Source organism: Polypterus senegalus, chromosome 2, assembly GCF_016835505.1.
Source record: "Polypterus senegalus isolate Bchr_013 chromosome 2, ASM1683550v1, whole genome shotgun sequence".
NCBI lineage: Eukaryota > Metazoa > Chordata > Cladistia > Polypteriformes > Polypteridae > Polypterus > Polypterus senegalus.
The window spans coordinates 186,634,367-186,651,516 of NC_053155.1; the positions used below are offsets into that span (position 1 = coordinate 186,634,367).

General features: G+C 38.7%; 1 protein-coding gene across 1 annotated transcript in view; it reads right to left on the reverse strand.

The window, feature by feature from the left end:
- Positions 1–5,863: 5,863 nt before the first annotated feature.
- si:ch211-161f7.2 (retinoic acid-induced protein 2) overlaps positions 5,864–17,150 on the reverse strand; it is a 119,786-nt gene continuing 108,499 nt past the window's right edge. The window contains exons 2-3 of the mRNA XM_039745032.1: positions 13,358–13,523; positions 5,864–7,861 (exon numbers count right to left, since the gene is read on the reverse strand). Coding sequence (XP_039600966.1) covers positions 6,068–7,780 — 1,713 coding nt within the window. The 5' untranslated portion in view covers positions 7,781–7,861; positions 13,358–13,523 and the 3' untranslated portion in view covers positions 5,864–6,067. The remainder of the gene's footprint in view (positions 7,862–13,357; positions 13,524–17,150) is intronic.

Genomic DNA, 17,150 nt, shown 5'->3' on the forward strand with positions numbered 1-17,150 from the left:
AATATTTTGTTGTGACCTTTGTTTATGGAGCATACTGTACAAATATTCAACGCTCACAGATAAACACCCAACTGTACCAATATTCGGGAACGACTGCCAAATTTGTGTAATAATATTTTTAGTCTATTTAGGTTAGGTGGATTGGCGATTCTAAATTGGCCCTAGTCTGTGCTTGGTGTGTTTGTGTGGGTCCTGCGGTGGGTTGGCACCCTACCCAGGATTGGTTCCTGCCTTGTGCCATGTGTTGGCTGGGATTGGCTCCAGCAGACCTCCGTGACCCAGTGTTCGGATTCAGCGGGTTGGAAAATGGATGGATGGATGGATATTTCTGTGCTGCAATGTTGCCAGGCATTAGAACTGTAGATGAGATTAAATGTCACTAAAGATGGAAGAACAACAAAACCACTCAGAACATCAGAAGCTTTAATTCTTCTTTCACACAAGTTATCCCACGGCATCATAAAAAAGTAAAGCATTGCGCTCCTTGTAGAAAATTTCCATTCAGGTTCATTGCTTACAAAATTGCTTACAGTCTTGTTTCTTACAGTACATAAAAAAAAAAAACATCATGGCTTAAACTAATCCGCTAGACAACAACAGCAAATGTACTGCTCCACAACTCTGAAGAGATACTTCACCTTTAAATCTGGAGAATGATACACACATTATACATTTATAAAGAACAAGAAATCTTGCTGTAAATTATCACCAACATTCCCACCCTTGTCACACATTTAAAAACAAAAAATGGGTTTTTAACCAGAAGCCTGTAATTCCACATAACACAATCTATGCTAAAATTTTTATTTTTTTTTTAAACTTGTGGGAAAAATATATATACGTATTATATCAGCACCCTTCAATTTATTAGTGAAATTACACACATTTATTACATTATTGGCAAATGTTGGTCCTTAAAAATGACAGTACATGTGAGGAAATGAGTCAAATGTTTCTCGGTGATGTAATTTGTGCTAAACAAAGTTATGATGCGATTTATAAATAGTTACATTGGCTATGACTGTTTCTTCTTATATTGAAGGAGACAGTAATGTGGTCTGGTATTTCAAATTGAATTTGGTACTTTAAGTCTTCAGATGGACTGAAAAAAAAACATTACAGCGCCTACTGTCCATGACTGTAAAATGAGATTAATCGATTTCAGTAACTGAATGGATGAAACTGTCCAAGAACAGAGAGCTATAAATAATCCTTTCCTCTACGCTTGTGTTGCCTGACGCTGCGTATTTGAACTCTGAGACCTGATTTTTGTGTTTGTGTCACCAGGTACTTTTAGGGTGCCATAATACTTCTGTAGCTATTAACTAACTCATTCGATCCCTTTTTAAGGAACACAGCGGGCAATGCCCTATTTAAAACCCATAATTTTGTAATCGGGGTTATTCAGTTTAAATCTAAAATACTTTTCTGCTAATCGTATTGTTTTTATATATAAGTTAATTAGCAAATATTGGTATCTATTGTTTAGTGCCCTGCGGTGGGTTGGCGCCCTGCCCGGGGTTTGTTTCCTGCCTTGCACCCTATATTGGCTGGGATTGGCTCCAGCAGACCCCTGCGACCTTGTAGTTAGGATATAGCGGGTTGGGTAATGGATGGAAGGGCAGCACGGTGGCGCAGTGGTAGCGCTGCTGCCTTGCAGTTAGGAGACCCGGGTTCACTTCCTGGGTCCTGCGTGGGTTTCTCCCTTGTCTCGTGGGTTTCCTCCGGGCGCTCCGAGACATGCAGGTTAGGTGGATTGGCGATTCTTGGCCCTAGTGTGTGCTTGGTGTGTTTGTGTGTGCCCTGCGGTGGGTTGGCACCCTGCACAGGATTGGTTCCTGCCTTGTGCCCTGTGTTGGCTGAGATTGGCTCCAGCAGACCCCCGTGACCCTGTATTTGGATTCAGCGGGTTAGAAAATGGATGGATGGATAATGGATGGATGTTTCGTGCATATAATATTTAAAAAGAACTCCCAAAACTGTTACCAGGTATTAGTGAAGTGTGCTAAAAGGTGGGTTACAACTCACGGCACGTCACAGAGTTTCATCTCTTGTTGGAGTGTTGTACGGCAAAATAAATCAAGTATGACGGAAACAAACATCACAGGGCCTCTGGTGCTATTTGCAGTATCTGCAAAGCACAAACAGAATTTACACACACATTTTCACACAAAGGCTCGGATTTGGAACTCCTGGCACTGTGATATAGCAGGCGTCTCCAACTCCAGTCCTGGAGAGCTACTGTGGCTGCAGGTTTTTATTCTAATCCTTTTCTTAATTAGTGACCGGATTTTGCTGCTAATTAAGTCTTTGCCTTAATTTTAATTGATGCACAACTTAAGACTCAGGCCCCTTAATTATTTATTTTTTCTTTAATTAGTAACCAAACAATATTAAGACACAAAATGTACCAACAGATGAGCAACAACCTGCGTCCATCACACAATAACTGAAAATAAAGAAAAGTGAAGGCCTCAGTAATGTCGATCTGCTCAGGTCCACAAAACATTCTTAAAAAAGAAAATCAACAGTTTTGGAAATGTCTGCCATGTGAATGAGCGCCATGGAATTAAATAATTGGTTTAATTAGCAATGAGAGTTGGCTTCAAATTAAAAAAAACTGAATGAAGGTTGGAGTTTGAGGCCCCAACTTAGTTGGCCATCTTTTGGCTTCTCTTCACATCAATTTTATGTTTTAGGTGCCATTTAAGGAAAAAAGAATCAATTTAGCAGTCAGAGTCTCAAGAAAAGTCAATTAAAATAAAGTGAAAATGTTAATTAGCAGCAAAAACTGGTCACTAATTAAGAAAAGAGCTAGGGCTCATTTATACTTCACGCGACGCGACGCATGCTGCAGCGGACGCTCCTGCTACGCAAGCGTTGTAGTGTTTATACTTGCGCGCGTACTTTACGTAAAGCTGGAGGAGTCCACCAGGTGGCAGTGTGAGATATTATCACGGTGAGAACATGTTTGGCTTCTCTGTGTTGTGAATTGCCTACAACACCTATTAAATTCCGATAACACCTTACCGCAATATCTCTGAAAAGGATGTTTATTGATTAAATCCATCAATCCAGGGATGTGTCCATTCCAACAAGCATTGGGCACAACTGAGAAACAATCCCTGGACGAGGTCTCCGCTCATCGCAAGGTGAATACAAGCACACATACACTAGCGTCATTTTAGCGGCACCAAATCCCCAAATCTGCTTATCTTTGGAAGGAAACCGGAGCACAGTGTGGAATACCAGCAACATAACTCCATGCGAGACAGCAGTGCTATCGCTCCGCCACCGTGACACCCCCATGTGTGTAATTATTAACAGTATTCATTATTTAAATGAAATTATATGTAAAATGTAACATACACACTTTAATGCATTTCATCATGAAAGTGATATCAAGTATGAATCTAAAGATTCTAAATGTGCAGAGAGTTGGAATATCATACATTTAATTTGTTCTGTGTGGTGATCTTTTGCTGCTTGCCGCAGCTGTCAGGTCCAAGAAGCTCGTAGCGATTAAAAACTGGGATGACGTTTACGACGGTCTGCTTTAATGATAAAGTAAAGTACGAGGTTAAAGTGGACAATTCGAGATTAAAGCGGAAATTTCCACTTTAATCACAAAATACACGTTTTCACCGTGTCCTTTATTTTTTTCTCAGTGGTTCAAATATAACGCTATACATTATGTTGCTGTTGTTAAGTTGCAAAAATAATAAAATTAAAAAAGACGACACAAAAGATGTATAAAATGTATCGTGTCATTACGATCGGGAATATGCGACGCTTGAATATAAAAGCACCACGAATGCATCTGTATGTCGGCATTTTGCTTCACCGCTTTGAACCATTCATCAAACAGCAAAGCATGCACATCGATCCCCGAAGGATCTTCATAGAGGCTTGCTGTCACATGTAGATAGTAAACAGAGATTCTGACGTCACGTTCCGACTTTTAGCACACTGCGCCCCCCGACTTTTGCTGGTACTGCAACTCGCGCACGCGTCGCGTTAATTTCTGAGGACCTTCTCAGAGGACGCGTGAAATGAACACTGGGAACGCGTGGCAGCCATGATGCAGACGCGTACGCGTTCTGAGCGTGAAGTATAAATGAGCCCTTAGAATGAAAACTTGCAGCCACAGTAGCTCTCCAGGACTGGAGTTGGAGCCCCCTGCTCTACATACAGTACATGTCAGATCTCAATGTTTTCCTCGAATCTCAGATTTTTTACCTCATTTTTTAATGTAATTTACTTGTTATTTAGAGTTACATTTTATTTTGCTGCACTTTCACAAAGTGTAATAATTACGAGAAAATTACCCAGACCTCTTTTATGAGTGACCTCCTATATGGGACAATAATGACATCATATGCTCATTTTGTGTTCCAGCTGCACAGAGCATTTTGGAAGTACAGCCTCGGAGAAATAGCTGAAAATGTCACCATTATTATTAACATCCAAACTGGCCGACAGGACAATTTAAGCAGAGCAGGAGGATGACGGCCTGAAGGCGTGTCACAACAAACATGACAGATGTTTTCGGGCCTTTTTTTTTTGTCTTCTGAAACCCTCATTTTATACGGTAATCAGAAACTGGTGTCCCAATGCTTGTTTGGTTTTAGGGAAACCACAAGCCTACAGTAATTACTGCCAATTTCTATGATACATTAATGCCTCTTGATTGAAAGAGTCTTAAAGCTGCCTTGTTTTAATTCTGCCATTTACTTATTAATATTGCCATTATAAACTAAGTACTGTAGTTATAATGGGGCTTACCTAGATTCACTGATTCAAATCCTAAATAAAGACATTTACCTGTTTTAGATATACTTCTGTGACAGCTTTGAACGCAAGACTAAACTGTTTCAACAGAACAGACCCTACTGAGAGTCATGAACAGTCATTATCTTAAAAGACTTCTAAGACTACAATACAAGGCAAAATGTGTGTCTTGGCACACCATTACTTATGGCGCAGTTATAAATCAAATTGTATATTTTTGTTTATCTAATTGTCTGTTTTTTTTTATTTTGTAATTTTTTAACAACATTCTTGCTCATTTGAATGTGTGTTTTTTTTTAAATAAATTGCAAGTGAATTTAAATATATTGAAGGAGCATGCATTTATCCTGTACAATAAATAATTTAGCAGCTACAAAACATGAAAAGTTCTATATATTAAATTCACAGCATAATTTCAAGCTGTACATTTGGGTATTTACATACATAGGTTTAATTGCTTTTCACTTGATTTTTATAAAAGAAGATGACCGTTTTGGAACGCCATACAGCAGTTACCCGCTCTCTCTCTCTCCGTAAACATTTGCCTCTTAAAATTCGGTTTAAAAAAATCATAAAAATAATATCTGCTCAAAGTCCTCGGTGATATCTGCTGACAGCAGCTGCAGCCATTCAAATCTCCGGATCTCATTGTCCTGGAATGACCAGCATTTTGCATTTTAATCTTCCAACAAGAACACTGGGTGTTGAGAACTGGTGCGTTTACATCTGCACATGCATGATAACAAAATAAAAATATATATATAGTAAAATTATGTAGCTCTACAAAAAAAAAAGGAATGCATTAACAATATTTCCCAGATATAAATACTGTATTTTTAATGACTGCTGTTATTATGATTTGTTCTTATTATTGTTATTACCACAGTGGCACCATCGCGGTCATGGCTTTAAGTAAAAGGGACCAATGAAGTGTTTTGTTTTTGCACATAAATTCAGAAAGATCTTTGTCAGTGTGCTGTTTCCTGTTCAGTCTCACGTTTTTAAGATTTGCACATAGTTTTGTGTGTGTGTATATGTTGGTGGCCTGCAATTTTTTTTTCTAATTAAAAAAAAAAACCCATAAAACTTGATGGTTCACTAAGTATATTATACTGTATATTATCTTAAATAATTATTTTGTTTCAACAGTGCCTCTTCTAGTTAGGCAACAAACATTTTTTCAAAATTCTTTTCCCTTTCATGTGCTAAAAAAGTTTGTCACTATAAAAGATTAATTCTATAGCAATATATAAGTAATCTTGTTGACATGCAAATGTCACTTTCTGGGAAAGAATGCAGCTAGTCGCTGCTTTTTGATGGGAAGGATATGAATTTCTTGGGAGTTCACCTTCTTTAATTTGACACTTCTGCTTTTCAGAGGCTTTTTTAGCATGTCACTGCTGTCCCGTTGCTCTGCCTGACCCTTCACATCGTAACACTGCTGCAGCATAGATTCTTGTATGCTATCCCTTTTGAAAGAAAAGTTTTTCGTGGAAACCCCAGAGAGACCCTTAATTTTTCCGCAGAAAATAGCAGGGACAGCATCTTTCACAGACACAATGACTTTGGCTGTCTGCGAGGTGCTCACAATCTCAATGTTGTTTCCACCACACTTGGGATCGCATCCTGGCCTGTTACTATTGGGGTCAACAACCCATTTATGCTGTCGGCTGAATTCAACAGACGCTAACCCATTAAGCAATTTGGAATCCATTTTCTGTGAGCTCTCTGTTGGTCTTAGGACATCTAAGGATAAGGCAGAACTTGAAGATTCTTCTCCAGAGCAAGTCGGGCGTTCCACAGGAAGACCTCGTGATGGGTCCTTAGCATTATCACAATGAGTGACAGGGAAACTGCGTTTCCTGACACTGCTCACAGACAAATCCAAGATGCTGTCCTGTTGGAATGGTAACTCTTGCTTTGTTGGTAAAGTCAGGGTTTTGAAGGAAAGATCTAGGACCTCCCCATCGGTAGTAGGAGGAGCTGTTATTTGACTCGCTTGCATGGAGACGTCTCTATAGGGCTGATGTTGGGGGCTTAGAGCTTCCTTGACTCCAGTCTGGGTGCTTTTGTTTGTAGTGCAAGTAGGTTTGTGCGAGTCTGAAAAAACTTTAGAGTCTGAGCACTGAGGGACAGGGATAGGGACAGGTATTGGAATGGGTACTGGGACTGGAAGAGGGACAATAACAGGATAAGGAACAAGGAGAATGGCAGGAGGAACTAAGGGAGATAAAGGTGAGCTGTAGGCTTGAGGAATTGGAGGTGTGAAAAAATTTGAAGAAAAATTGTCGGCAGGCGCAGAGTTTGTGGAAGGACAAGTGGATGGACCCAAGTTGTTTTGGGGGGGAAACAGATCCTGAAGAATGGTTGTAAAACCTGGATTTTGGAATAAAGGAAGGATACCAGGATCCTGCGTTTGATTAGAGGGTTTCTGGTCCAGTGAAGGCGGCTGGCCAAAAGAGACTGAAGAGTTCTGGCACAAAACATTGTTTTGCAAGGATATTGTAGGACAAGGAACACCTTGAGGCAGTACTGGAGAGTTCAGATGCTGAAACATATGTTGCTCTAACACTATTGGAAGAGGCACTGGCCCCTGGTTAGTCATAATGTAGGAAGTGTTTCCAGAAGGGCTGATCTGAGGTGCTGTGCTGCCTGCTGCCTGCAAGTGAATGGGCAACATCACTGGACTATCACCAAGACAGATGGGCTGGAGGACAGTAGCGGCTACTTTCAAAGCTACTCCCCCAGATGACTCGGCTGGAGGTGTCACCATAGGAGGGGCAGGGACTGCCACCAGCGGCGATAAGGCCTTTTTCATTAGGCCTGTTGGGTTAATGTTCCATGCTTCTGCAGTAATCAGCTGGGTCATGCCATTCTCAAGTTTTCCATTGCCACCTACTCCTCCGCCTCCTGATGTAGCGAGCGCTGTTTGGGGAGTGGTCATATCCAGAGGCACGCCAGCCTGATCATCCTTATACAGATCCTCCATTTGATTTGGTCGTATTTATTTCTTTGTTCTCTTTAAAGTCATAAATCCAAGACTCTCATGGTCTAGCATGCAGGTGGTATCCTACAAGAAAAGAAAGTCCACCATGTTAATTTATAATTTATTTATTATGCACATCATTGAAATTAATAATACAGTGCATTAAAAGTGCATATATGTAGCAGTAAATGTAATTAGATGCGTTCTTCAGAACAACTTCTGAGAAATACAGTGTACTGACACATCGGTTCAGGTTTCTAGATATTTTTAAATTATATTTTTTATTCAACAGGTGTACATGACACCTTTTTATAGGCAGAAAAGTTAAATATACAGGTTTAATGGTAGTGTAATGTGCCCATTTTTATTAAACTGGCATACAAAGGCTATCACACTGTTCCATTGAGGTTGTGTAATGGGGCTTTCATACTAGAACTCTACACTCAGATGGCAAGCTTACCTTTTTATCCAGATATTCACATAGGTGGATATTTTATTTCACACTACACTGACTAATATGTGATGATAAACTCCAGAAATATGTACATGTTGGGAGAGCATGCATGATATATTTCATAAATAAACAGATTTCGGACTTGTAGTATTTTGTGAAAAACTCTTTTGAAGTGTCCAATCTCCTATTGCTTATCTGTAAATTTACCTAAAAAAGAATGTCATGTGTCATGTGGGTAGTTCCCCTGGTTTTGAAGTCTTAGGACACTAATGTTAACTCAACGTTCTGATGGCATTTTCCACTCTAAGGAAAACTGACAAAAACGAATGTCTGCTGCTGAATGGATCACTTGAGTCTTTTAAATTACTTTATTACTTAAATTACAGAACTTGTTTACGCATGTTATACCACATCTGACTTATCAACAAGAAAATCAAATTAAGCATAAACCTGCTACTTTAAGTGATATGAGGAAGGCCTTATAGAAGGTTTATGGATGTAGTGTGGTGGGTGTAACAGAACAAGATGCAGAAGACAGGACGATATGGAAGAAGATGACCCGCTGTGGCAACTCCTAATGGGAGCAGCTGAAAGAAGAAGAAGAAGTTTGCATTAAATTCAAAACTCGTGTCACATTACATGCCACACTGATAGTTGCTCGATATGTGATTCTTATACATAAACAACATTATCAAACTATATTAATCCACTTTCAGGTCATGGTGGGCCTGTAGCCTATGGTGGCAGACTAGGTATGAACCAAGAACTAAACCTGAAAGGGGCGTCAGCCCATCACTGTGTCTGCTTATGCTCAGAAGAACAATTTAGTATCACGGTCTGTGGGGTTGTAGAAAGGAAAAAATGTATAACCTCCTCAAGGACAGAAACCGGGAGTTCAGTCGCACTAATTACTGTGTTACTATGCTGAACATATTCTGGTCATTTAGCTTGGTTTTGCATTCCATCTGCTTGAATGTTTTTGACACATTCTGCAAAACTTTCTTCTCAGTGTTCAGTAGGAAACTTCTAATGTGCAAGCTTTAATGCTGAACATACAAATACAGTAAAATTTAATTTAAAAAAATACAAATATTATAATTATCTCTTTAACAGACACCCACACACACACACACTCTTCCTGTATTGAACTTTTTTTAAAGGCAGGCATCATGGTGGTGCAGTGATTACTGTAGCTGCCTCACAACTGACTTTGTATTTCTTCTATGAATATGATAAAAAGTGACCAGTAGAAAAGGGGCATAAAGAGGCAAGAGAAAAGTCAAGTCTAAATTGGAGAAGAATCCACTATAACAGGAAATTCACTTTATATGCAAGTAAAGCAGATGGTCTAAAAAGGAACGGCAAGCATGAAACACTTCCCCATAATTCAAAGGGCATCAGGAGACAGCAACAACGCCTAGCCTCTGATCTGAAGGTGGTTATGGGCACTGTGGGTACTTGTAGGATGCGAGACACCTACATAGCACAGGTGTAGTCCTGTACCCTGTTTAGGGAACGGATGGTATGAGGGAGAGGCATGGAGCCACCAGAAGGAGATTGGGTGCCTTGGGATTTGCTGGAGGTGTTTATTACTCTGGAGGGGGTTTGGATAATTTCTTTTTATGTAAACACAATTTGGAGTATTAAACTGCCCTACTATCAGTAGCCATTGATGCTTGCTGTCAGGAGGTAAAATCTAAATTGTTATGGAAGACATGTGGTTATGGTTTTTTTTGAAGAAAACGAGCAATTTTGGAGGTGATTGGGAGACTGATTTTATGGACAATGACAAATTGGACAATCAACTTCACCTTATGGCACAGGTTCAAATTCTGTATAGCCACGGCTCCATTTCTGCTTGAAGATCTGATATTCTCCCACTGTTAATTTTGTACTAATATCTTGGCTTGCTCTTAATAAACCTGCTATTTGAGAAGTTACTTGTTTTGGACTGGCGTAGCACACTGTGGTGCCCATGTCACAATATATGGTGAAGAGGGATATGCATAACCCTAATTCTGTGTACTCTGGATTTTCTCCTACTCCATAATGCTATGTAGACTATGATGATTGTTGAATTAATTTCCTAGTTTTGCACGAATGTGCTTATACAATACAATTTATTTTTGTATAGCCTAAAATTACACTAGAATTGCCGCAATTTGTGTGAGCGCACTCTATGATGAACTGGCTGTCTGTCCACAGGTATTTACAGACATCCATCCATCCATTATCCAACCCGTTATATCCTAACTACAGGAGCCAATCCCAGCCAACACAGGGTGCAAGGCAGGAAACAAACCCTGGGCAGGACGCCAGCCCACCATAGTATTTACAGCCTTACTCCCAAAATTACTACAAATGGCTCTGGCCCAATGACCATGAATTGGGTTAAGCATATTTGAAAATGGACAGAGGACATTTTTAAAAGCCCTAACAGCAATAATGTAAGTGAAATGGCTAGTCCCTCTGATTTAGGTGGTATATTACAATATTGCACTAGACAAGACATCATTAATAGTCTTAGGCAATGCTTGCTTTGTACTTGCCTTTGGGTTTCCACAAAGAGATGAATATCCAGAGCATGGAACAAAACACTTGGCTGCAATAATGTAACATGAAAAGATGGAAAAGTGGCATGCTTCTGAAAAGATGGTTATTAATGAATGAAACTGGATTAGAACTTAATGGTTCTGTGAGTAACGCTGCCTAAACTGATGTTAACTGAATATTTAATGAATTAATGATTTGTTTCATTATTAAGAAATGCAGTTAATTCGTAAAGAAGGTATTTGTTATGATGGCACTTATGTAGAAGTGAAAATAGAAAAAATGAATTTTGCAGTAGCCTTATAGTTGGACTTGGACATATTCATGTATGAAATAACTGACATGTATGTCGTGAATGTATGCTTATAATGGACTGGCATTGCAACCAGGACAGGTGCTTTGTATAGGATGCTCTGGCCCTCCCTTGTAAACCTAAACTGGATTACATGTATTTTGATAATAAATGGGTGGAATTTTTTAAGTGTGACAGCTGGCTCTGCTGTGATTTGAAACGTAATAAATACTAGCTGTGAAATGACAGTAAAACAAGGGAAAAGGTGTTCATTATCTATTGGAGATGATACTAAAGGTTTGTTTTATTGTATAACAACTGTGAAAAAAATTGATATGAACAGACAGTCACAGTAAACACATTGCAACTGACCATTCTGTAAATACACATAAGGCTACACAAATACATATAAAAATCAATTGAATTAGGAAAAAAAGCAACATTGGTCAAAGGACCCTGTTACGTGGATATTTTAAAGCAGTACATGGTCATTTATAGGTGTAGGTGCTCACCACAAATCAATCCACAGAGATAAAGGGGAATAGCCAGTCATGCTCATATACTGTAATTGTGTAGCCTTACTGTACAGTTAAAAACCAAGAAGTTTATAATATTAGATTGCTTTTTGTTCTGAATATTACTCTAGTCTTGCAGCCTCACCACTTAAGGAGCTGGAATCAACTCCCAATCTTTTGTCAGGTCATAATCATATGCAGTACCCTTTAAAGGGAACTCAAGCTCATATTTTCCCAGATCAAAGCCTAATAGTTAACTTGTTAATATTTTAGTAATGAGGCATAGGACAATACATTTTAAATAAACCAGGGAGCTCTGCCTCCTGATCGCTTCGCTTTCTAACCACCGTGCAGGCGCTATGCGCTAGCCACTTCGCAGATCTGCCGCTCGCGTATGGGCAAGCAGATGTACAATTTAAACAGATTGTTATTTTCATAATATGCATAATAGAACTAACTATGTTACATTACAGCGAGTAATTAACCATAGTAAAAAAAAAAAAACTAAAATGGAATAAATTGAAAGAAAATTATGTTTCATGTTGCGTTAAAGGTATTCATTCTGCTATACATTTTTGTTCTGTTTGGCTTTGAAATTAACATGCAAATACTTTTTAAACTTACACTTCTACTGTAAAACTTCAGTAAAAATAATATTTTGAATTAACTTATCGTCAACATCGCTTAAAAGTTTGATTCCGTGTTTGGACTTGCATTGTGACAATGCAACGTATAACTGCCTGTGAGTGAATATCGTTTCTTTCTTTCTAATGAATCAACCAATTTTTTAATTGTCATAGAAAAAGCTATTGTAATGGGAAACTGTAAACGTTTTAATATGAATGGCATATCAAGATCTCCTTTGGTATATAATGTTATCCACGGAAGATGTACTACATTACCTTTCTTGTCGCCTGTTAAAATTTTACTGTCATTGCTGTGTGACCGATCAACAATTTTTGCGTTAATTTGTTTGACTTCATCGTTTCTCGGTGCTAGGAGTGCCCGTGTACTTATTTCTTCTGTGGATAACCCTTTGGGATGAAATTCATCAATAAGATTTGGACATAATAAGTCTTCTTTTATTGGGAACTTAGTGAGGAAAAGGTAAACATTTATAAGAGCTGAGAGTGTAGAAACTGTGTCTGACAAAAGCATTCACACGAATGAGAGGTCAGAGGACTGTGGGCATGGTTGTAAATGGTTGAGAGGAGGGCGGGACTTGACAAAGTCTCTTGGCAAAAGTCTCTTCTCGCAGGACTTGAAAAAATCTCTTGGAAACGGTCTTGTCTCAAGATTTTCTTTTATAATTGAGAGATATTATCTTCTCTAATTTTTTCTTGAACATAAATTGGGTGGTAATAGAAAATAACCTCGTAGGGCCATTTAATTTATTTTAACGTCAATTTAGTTCATAGAGGAATTTATACTTGCAAATCATAAAAGAATGAAGACAAATGCAATTGGACCATCCAGATACTAAAACACACTTACTTTGCTAAAGTCAATCCATAAGTGCTGGCCAACCAGGCACATGAACTCAGAAGCGTGTTTATATTTCTACAGACAATATTTTTTTCACAAATTTATTCATCTCCGTATCCCTGCTTGTAAGAGGTTCATCGATCAGCACTGTTGATTATTTCGGCACTGTACTCATTTTTAACTGTACAGAAAAGGAGTTGTATACAGCCAAGATTTGCGGCTTTCTCATATTCTAATGCAATGACACCCATTACTTGACAAAGAAACTGACTAATGTTACTCACACAGAGGATTAGAAAAGGCACATTTTAATCTGCCACTTCCATGGCATCTCGGTGATACTGTAAGACTGCAAACGTAGCACTTTTGATTCACAAAGGCACAAAGACTTCAGCCAGGAGCAGACGTCATCAGGCCTCCCCAGTGTGGTCCATTTGGAACTGTGCAGAGCTAAAGAACAGACAACACAAGAAAACAGGAGTACATATTTAAAAGAAACATCTTGTTCATTGGCCTTCTTAACTAAAACAGCTGTTAATAAAATGGAGAATAACAGAAAAAACAATTGTTTTCTCAATTAAACTAGCCCAGAGAAGCACATGGCAACTTTATTGTAACACTTGGATTAGTATAACAACAAGGTACTCCATGTTGAAATGGAAGCATAAAACGCTTGATCGCTGTGTTTATATGGCACAGAGGTGCTGATGGCACAACAGCCAATAAAGTTACGCTGCCAATAAAGTTGTTAGACCACACAGCTGATTTACCACAGAATGAGAGGGGTATAATGGAAGTTCATGAAAAGAAACTTTCAAGTTTGTTGTGCCAATATCAATCCACGTTCTTTTCACAGCATCCATGAGAATGATTTAGAATCTGTGACCATGAATATTGAATATGCTACACCCCCCAAATATCATTCATGGTTTCAACTTTGTCTTCTATTTCTGCATCAACTCACTGGATTAAAACTATCCATTTATTTCACTTACTTGAGGTATCTGACAAAAGTGAAATGTTAACGATCATTCCAGTAGCCTTGTGGGTAATCATTCTTTTCCCATTAATTTTTGGCAATATCTTTAAAAAGTGCCAACGTAAACACATTTGCTTTAAAACTTTAACAAAACCCCTGACGCTAAATCTGTGAGGCAGCAGCAACCTTAGCCAGCACAGTGCCAGAGAGGTTTATTGCGTCTTATTTTTTTTTGGGTGGCAAATCAGAGCACAGTACATTTTTACAATATATTCAAGCAGTAGCAGTTCAAATATTAATTTAATAAATGAGCAGGGTATAAAAAATAAACATTTAACAAGCACTACAAATACTGAAGTGTTTGTTTAAATATAAATTAGCACTGTATATTTAAACAGAAACTTTGAACTGTTTACATAGGAAAAAAAATGCCTTTTTCTTCTACATATTCTATGGAGTCCTTTTCGTAATGGAGTAAGCTGCATTGTTTAAATAAAAATTTCATGCTATTTTTAAATAAAAAAATCTCACTAGAATGGGCGACCTCAGAATAACTGTCTACTTCAGGGCTCCTCAATCCCAGTCCTGGAGGGCCACAGTGGCTTCAGGTTTTTGCTCCAACCCAGTTGCTTAATAAGAAGGACTTATTGCACAAATAACACTTCTGCTTCACTTTAGTTGTCTTGCTCCTTAAGATTTTGAACCCTTATTGCATATTTTATTCTTAAACAGCTGTATTCTTGGTTTTTAATTGCTCCTTATTAGCAATAACATGCAAATGACAAAAGAGACCAGCACTTCTCCATTTAGCTAGTTACCATTTACACTTGTGTGTATTTATCATGCACTATTGGGTTTAATGAAATACCTAGAAGGAAAGTGAAGGACTGAGAATTACTCATCCATTTTAGCCTTCGGATCATTTGGATGATATCCTTAGAAAGGGGAAGAAAATCTAGGATAGCTTGGTTAATGACTAGACCTAACCCCTTTGTAAGTGAAACCCTAAAAATGTAAAGCTAAATGCAGCATTTGACTGTAGTAAAGCGGGACAGCAAGGTGGCCACCTAACAAAGTCAAGTTTTAGTGAAGATTTACTATCTTGGGCCCCAGTTTGACCTAGCATGGCCAACTTTTTGTTTTCTCGGTTTTGTCTAAAGACACACTTGTTGGGTTATCTAATTACTTTAAATTGGCCCAAGGTGCAAGAGGGTGCCCCATTTGAGACAAAAAGGATGATTCTTATATTGAAAGAATAACCCCAATCCACCTAACCTGCATGTCTTTGGATTGTGGGAGGAAACCCACGACACGGGAGAACATGCAAACTCCACGCAGGGAGGACCGGAAGCGAACCCGAGTCTCCTAACTGCGAGGCAGCAGCACTACACTGCGCCACCGTCCCGCCTTTAAAGGAAACCCTAAAAATGTAAAGCTAAATGCACCTCAATGACTCTTACTTATCACTTTAGTTTGTCTGAGCGTAAGAGGCTAATTAAGTTCTGTCTCTCTACAATGTGAAAATCCTTAAAGACAGCATGTATGGATGCCTCTTAGCAAATCATTGATAATCAATTTGTTAAATATCACCAAAAATGCAGTCAAGAAATGAAGTGTGAAGTTACTGCTGCCTGAAGATCGCAGGAGCTTTAGTTGGTCTGTTATTATTTCCAGTTGTCTGCTCAGCTTGACGAGCCTTAGATTAATGAGACTATGAAGAGGAAGAAGCAGGATTCCCTAGCAGACTCACTGTCATCATCATCTGCAGCTTTTTACTATCTGCTGTGCGGCCTTGATGCAACAAATCAAGATGAAAAATTATTTGAAAGAGGAAATGGGTTAAGTAAGACAGAGCAAAGGTGGCATGTAGTAAAGAAGATTCCTACACATACTGTATGTTTTGAGCTGATAAGGATATGTAGTTAAATATGCCAGGACAGTCTGTGATGATGGGTTAATGAAGAGTGCCAGGCAGATGTTCATTGGGATTGATGGATCATTAATCTATCTGAAACATGCTGGCTGAAACTCAACGTGATCCATCATGAGAGCCATCTTGCATCGAATGTTTGTCAGTTTTACAGTAGATGAGTATCCTTAAATGCCATATTTATTAAAAAAGCCTATGCTTTTCTTTTGGAAATGAATAAGCCATGGCTTGCTCACAGGCAGAACAATATTGTTCATAGATGACTAAGAATGATCCCACTGGCATCACAGTAGTGTTTTACTAAGGACAGCCATAATCGATTACATGTTTTTTAGGGTCAGCATACTGTATAGCTCTGAATCTGGACAGCTAAGACAGAGTGAGATAATTACTGTATTTCTTTTACATAAAACAATGTTTCTGCAAAAGTCTGGTGATACATATATTTGTGTATTATGTGGCATTTTTAGCCTTTCAGTGTATCACGCAGCAATGTTTATAATGTAGAAAGAAAAAGGTATTTCCTTATGACAATGTAAAATGGAGAGGAGCAGATATTCACAGTTTGGGTTTATTGTAATGTTTACACAGAACAACGTGATTCTTGTTTGCATTTTTCTCATACAGACTACCGAGAGAAGTAGGACAAGGCCAGACAGTAGATACATCCCACAGCAGACAATAAATATATCACACAGTAAATACTATGTCAGACAATAGTTAAAAAGTTAAATGTTAATGAATGACTTGTTGACTAGCCTGATCAGAATCATCCTGATTGTGGTGCTGCCACTGGCAATGGTCCTGTACTGTTTGCAAGAACTTACTTAAAGCTCTTCTCTTAACACAAACTAAAGTAAACATTTTTGCGGTCTCACACTGAATGGGACAACATTGTCTGCAGATCAACGGTATCAATGTCATTACTTCTTTATGAGACCATCTTTTTCCTGTACTTAATTATTCCAAGTCAAGGTCCTGGGGGTTGAAGCTTAACCGAGTAGCTTTGAAAGCAACATAAGAACCAGCCATACATGGGGAGGCCAACCATCATGGAGCACACCAGTGCACACAGTAAATGTATTTGGAGTCACCGACTATAGCACACATCTTTGCAATGAGGTTGGAAAACCCACACAGACCACAACCAAGCTGGACCCGTGAGGCT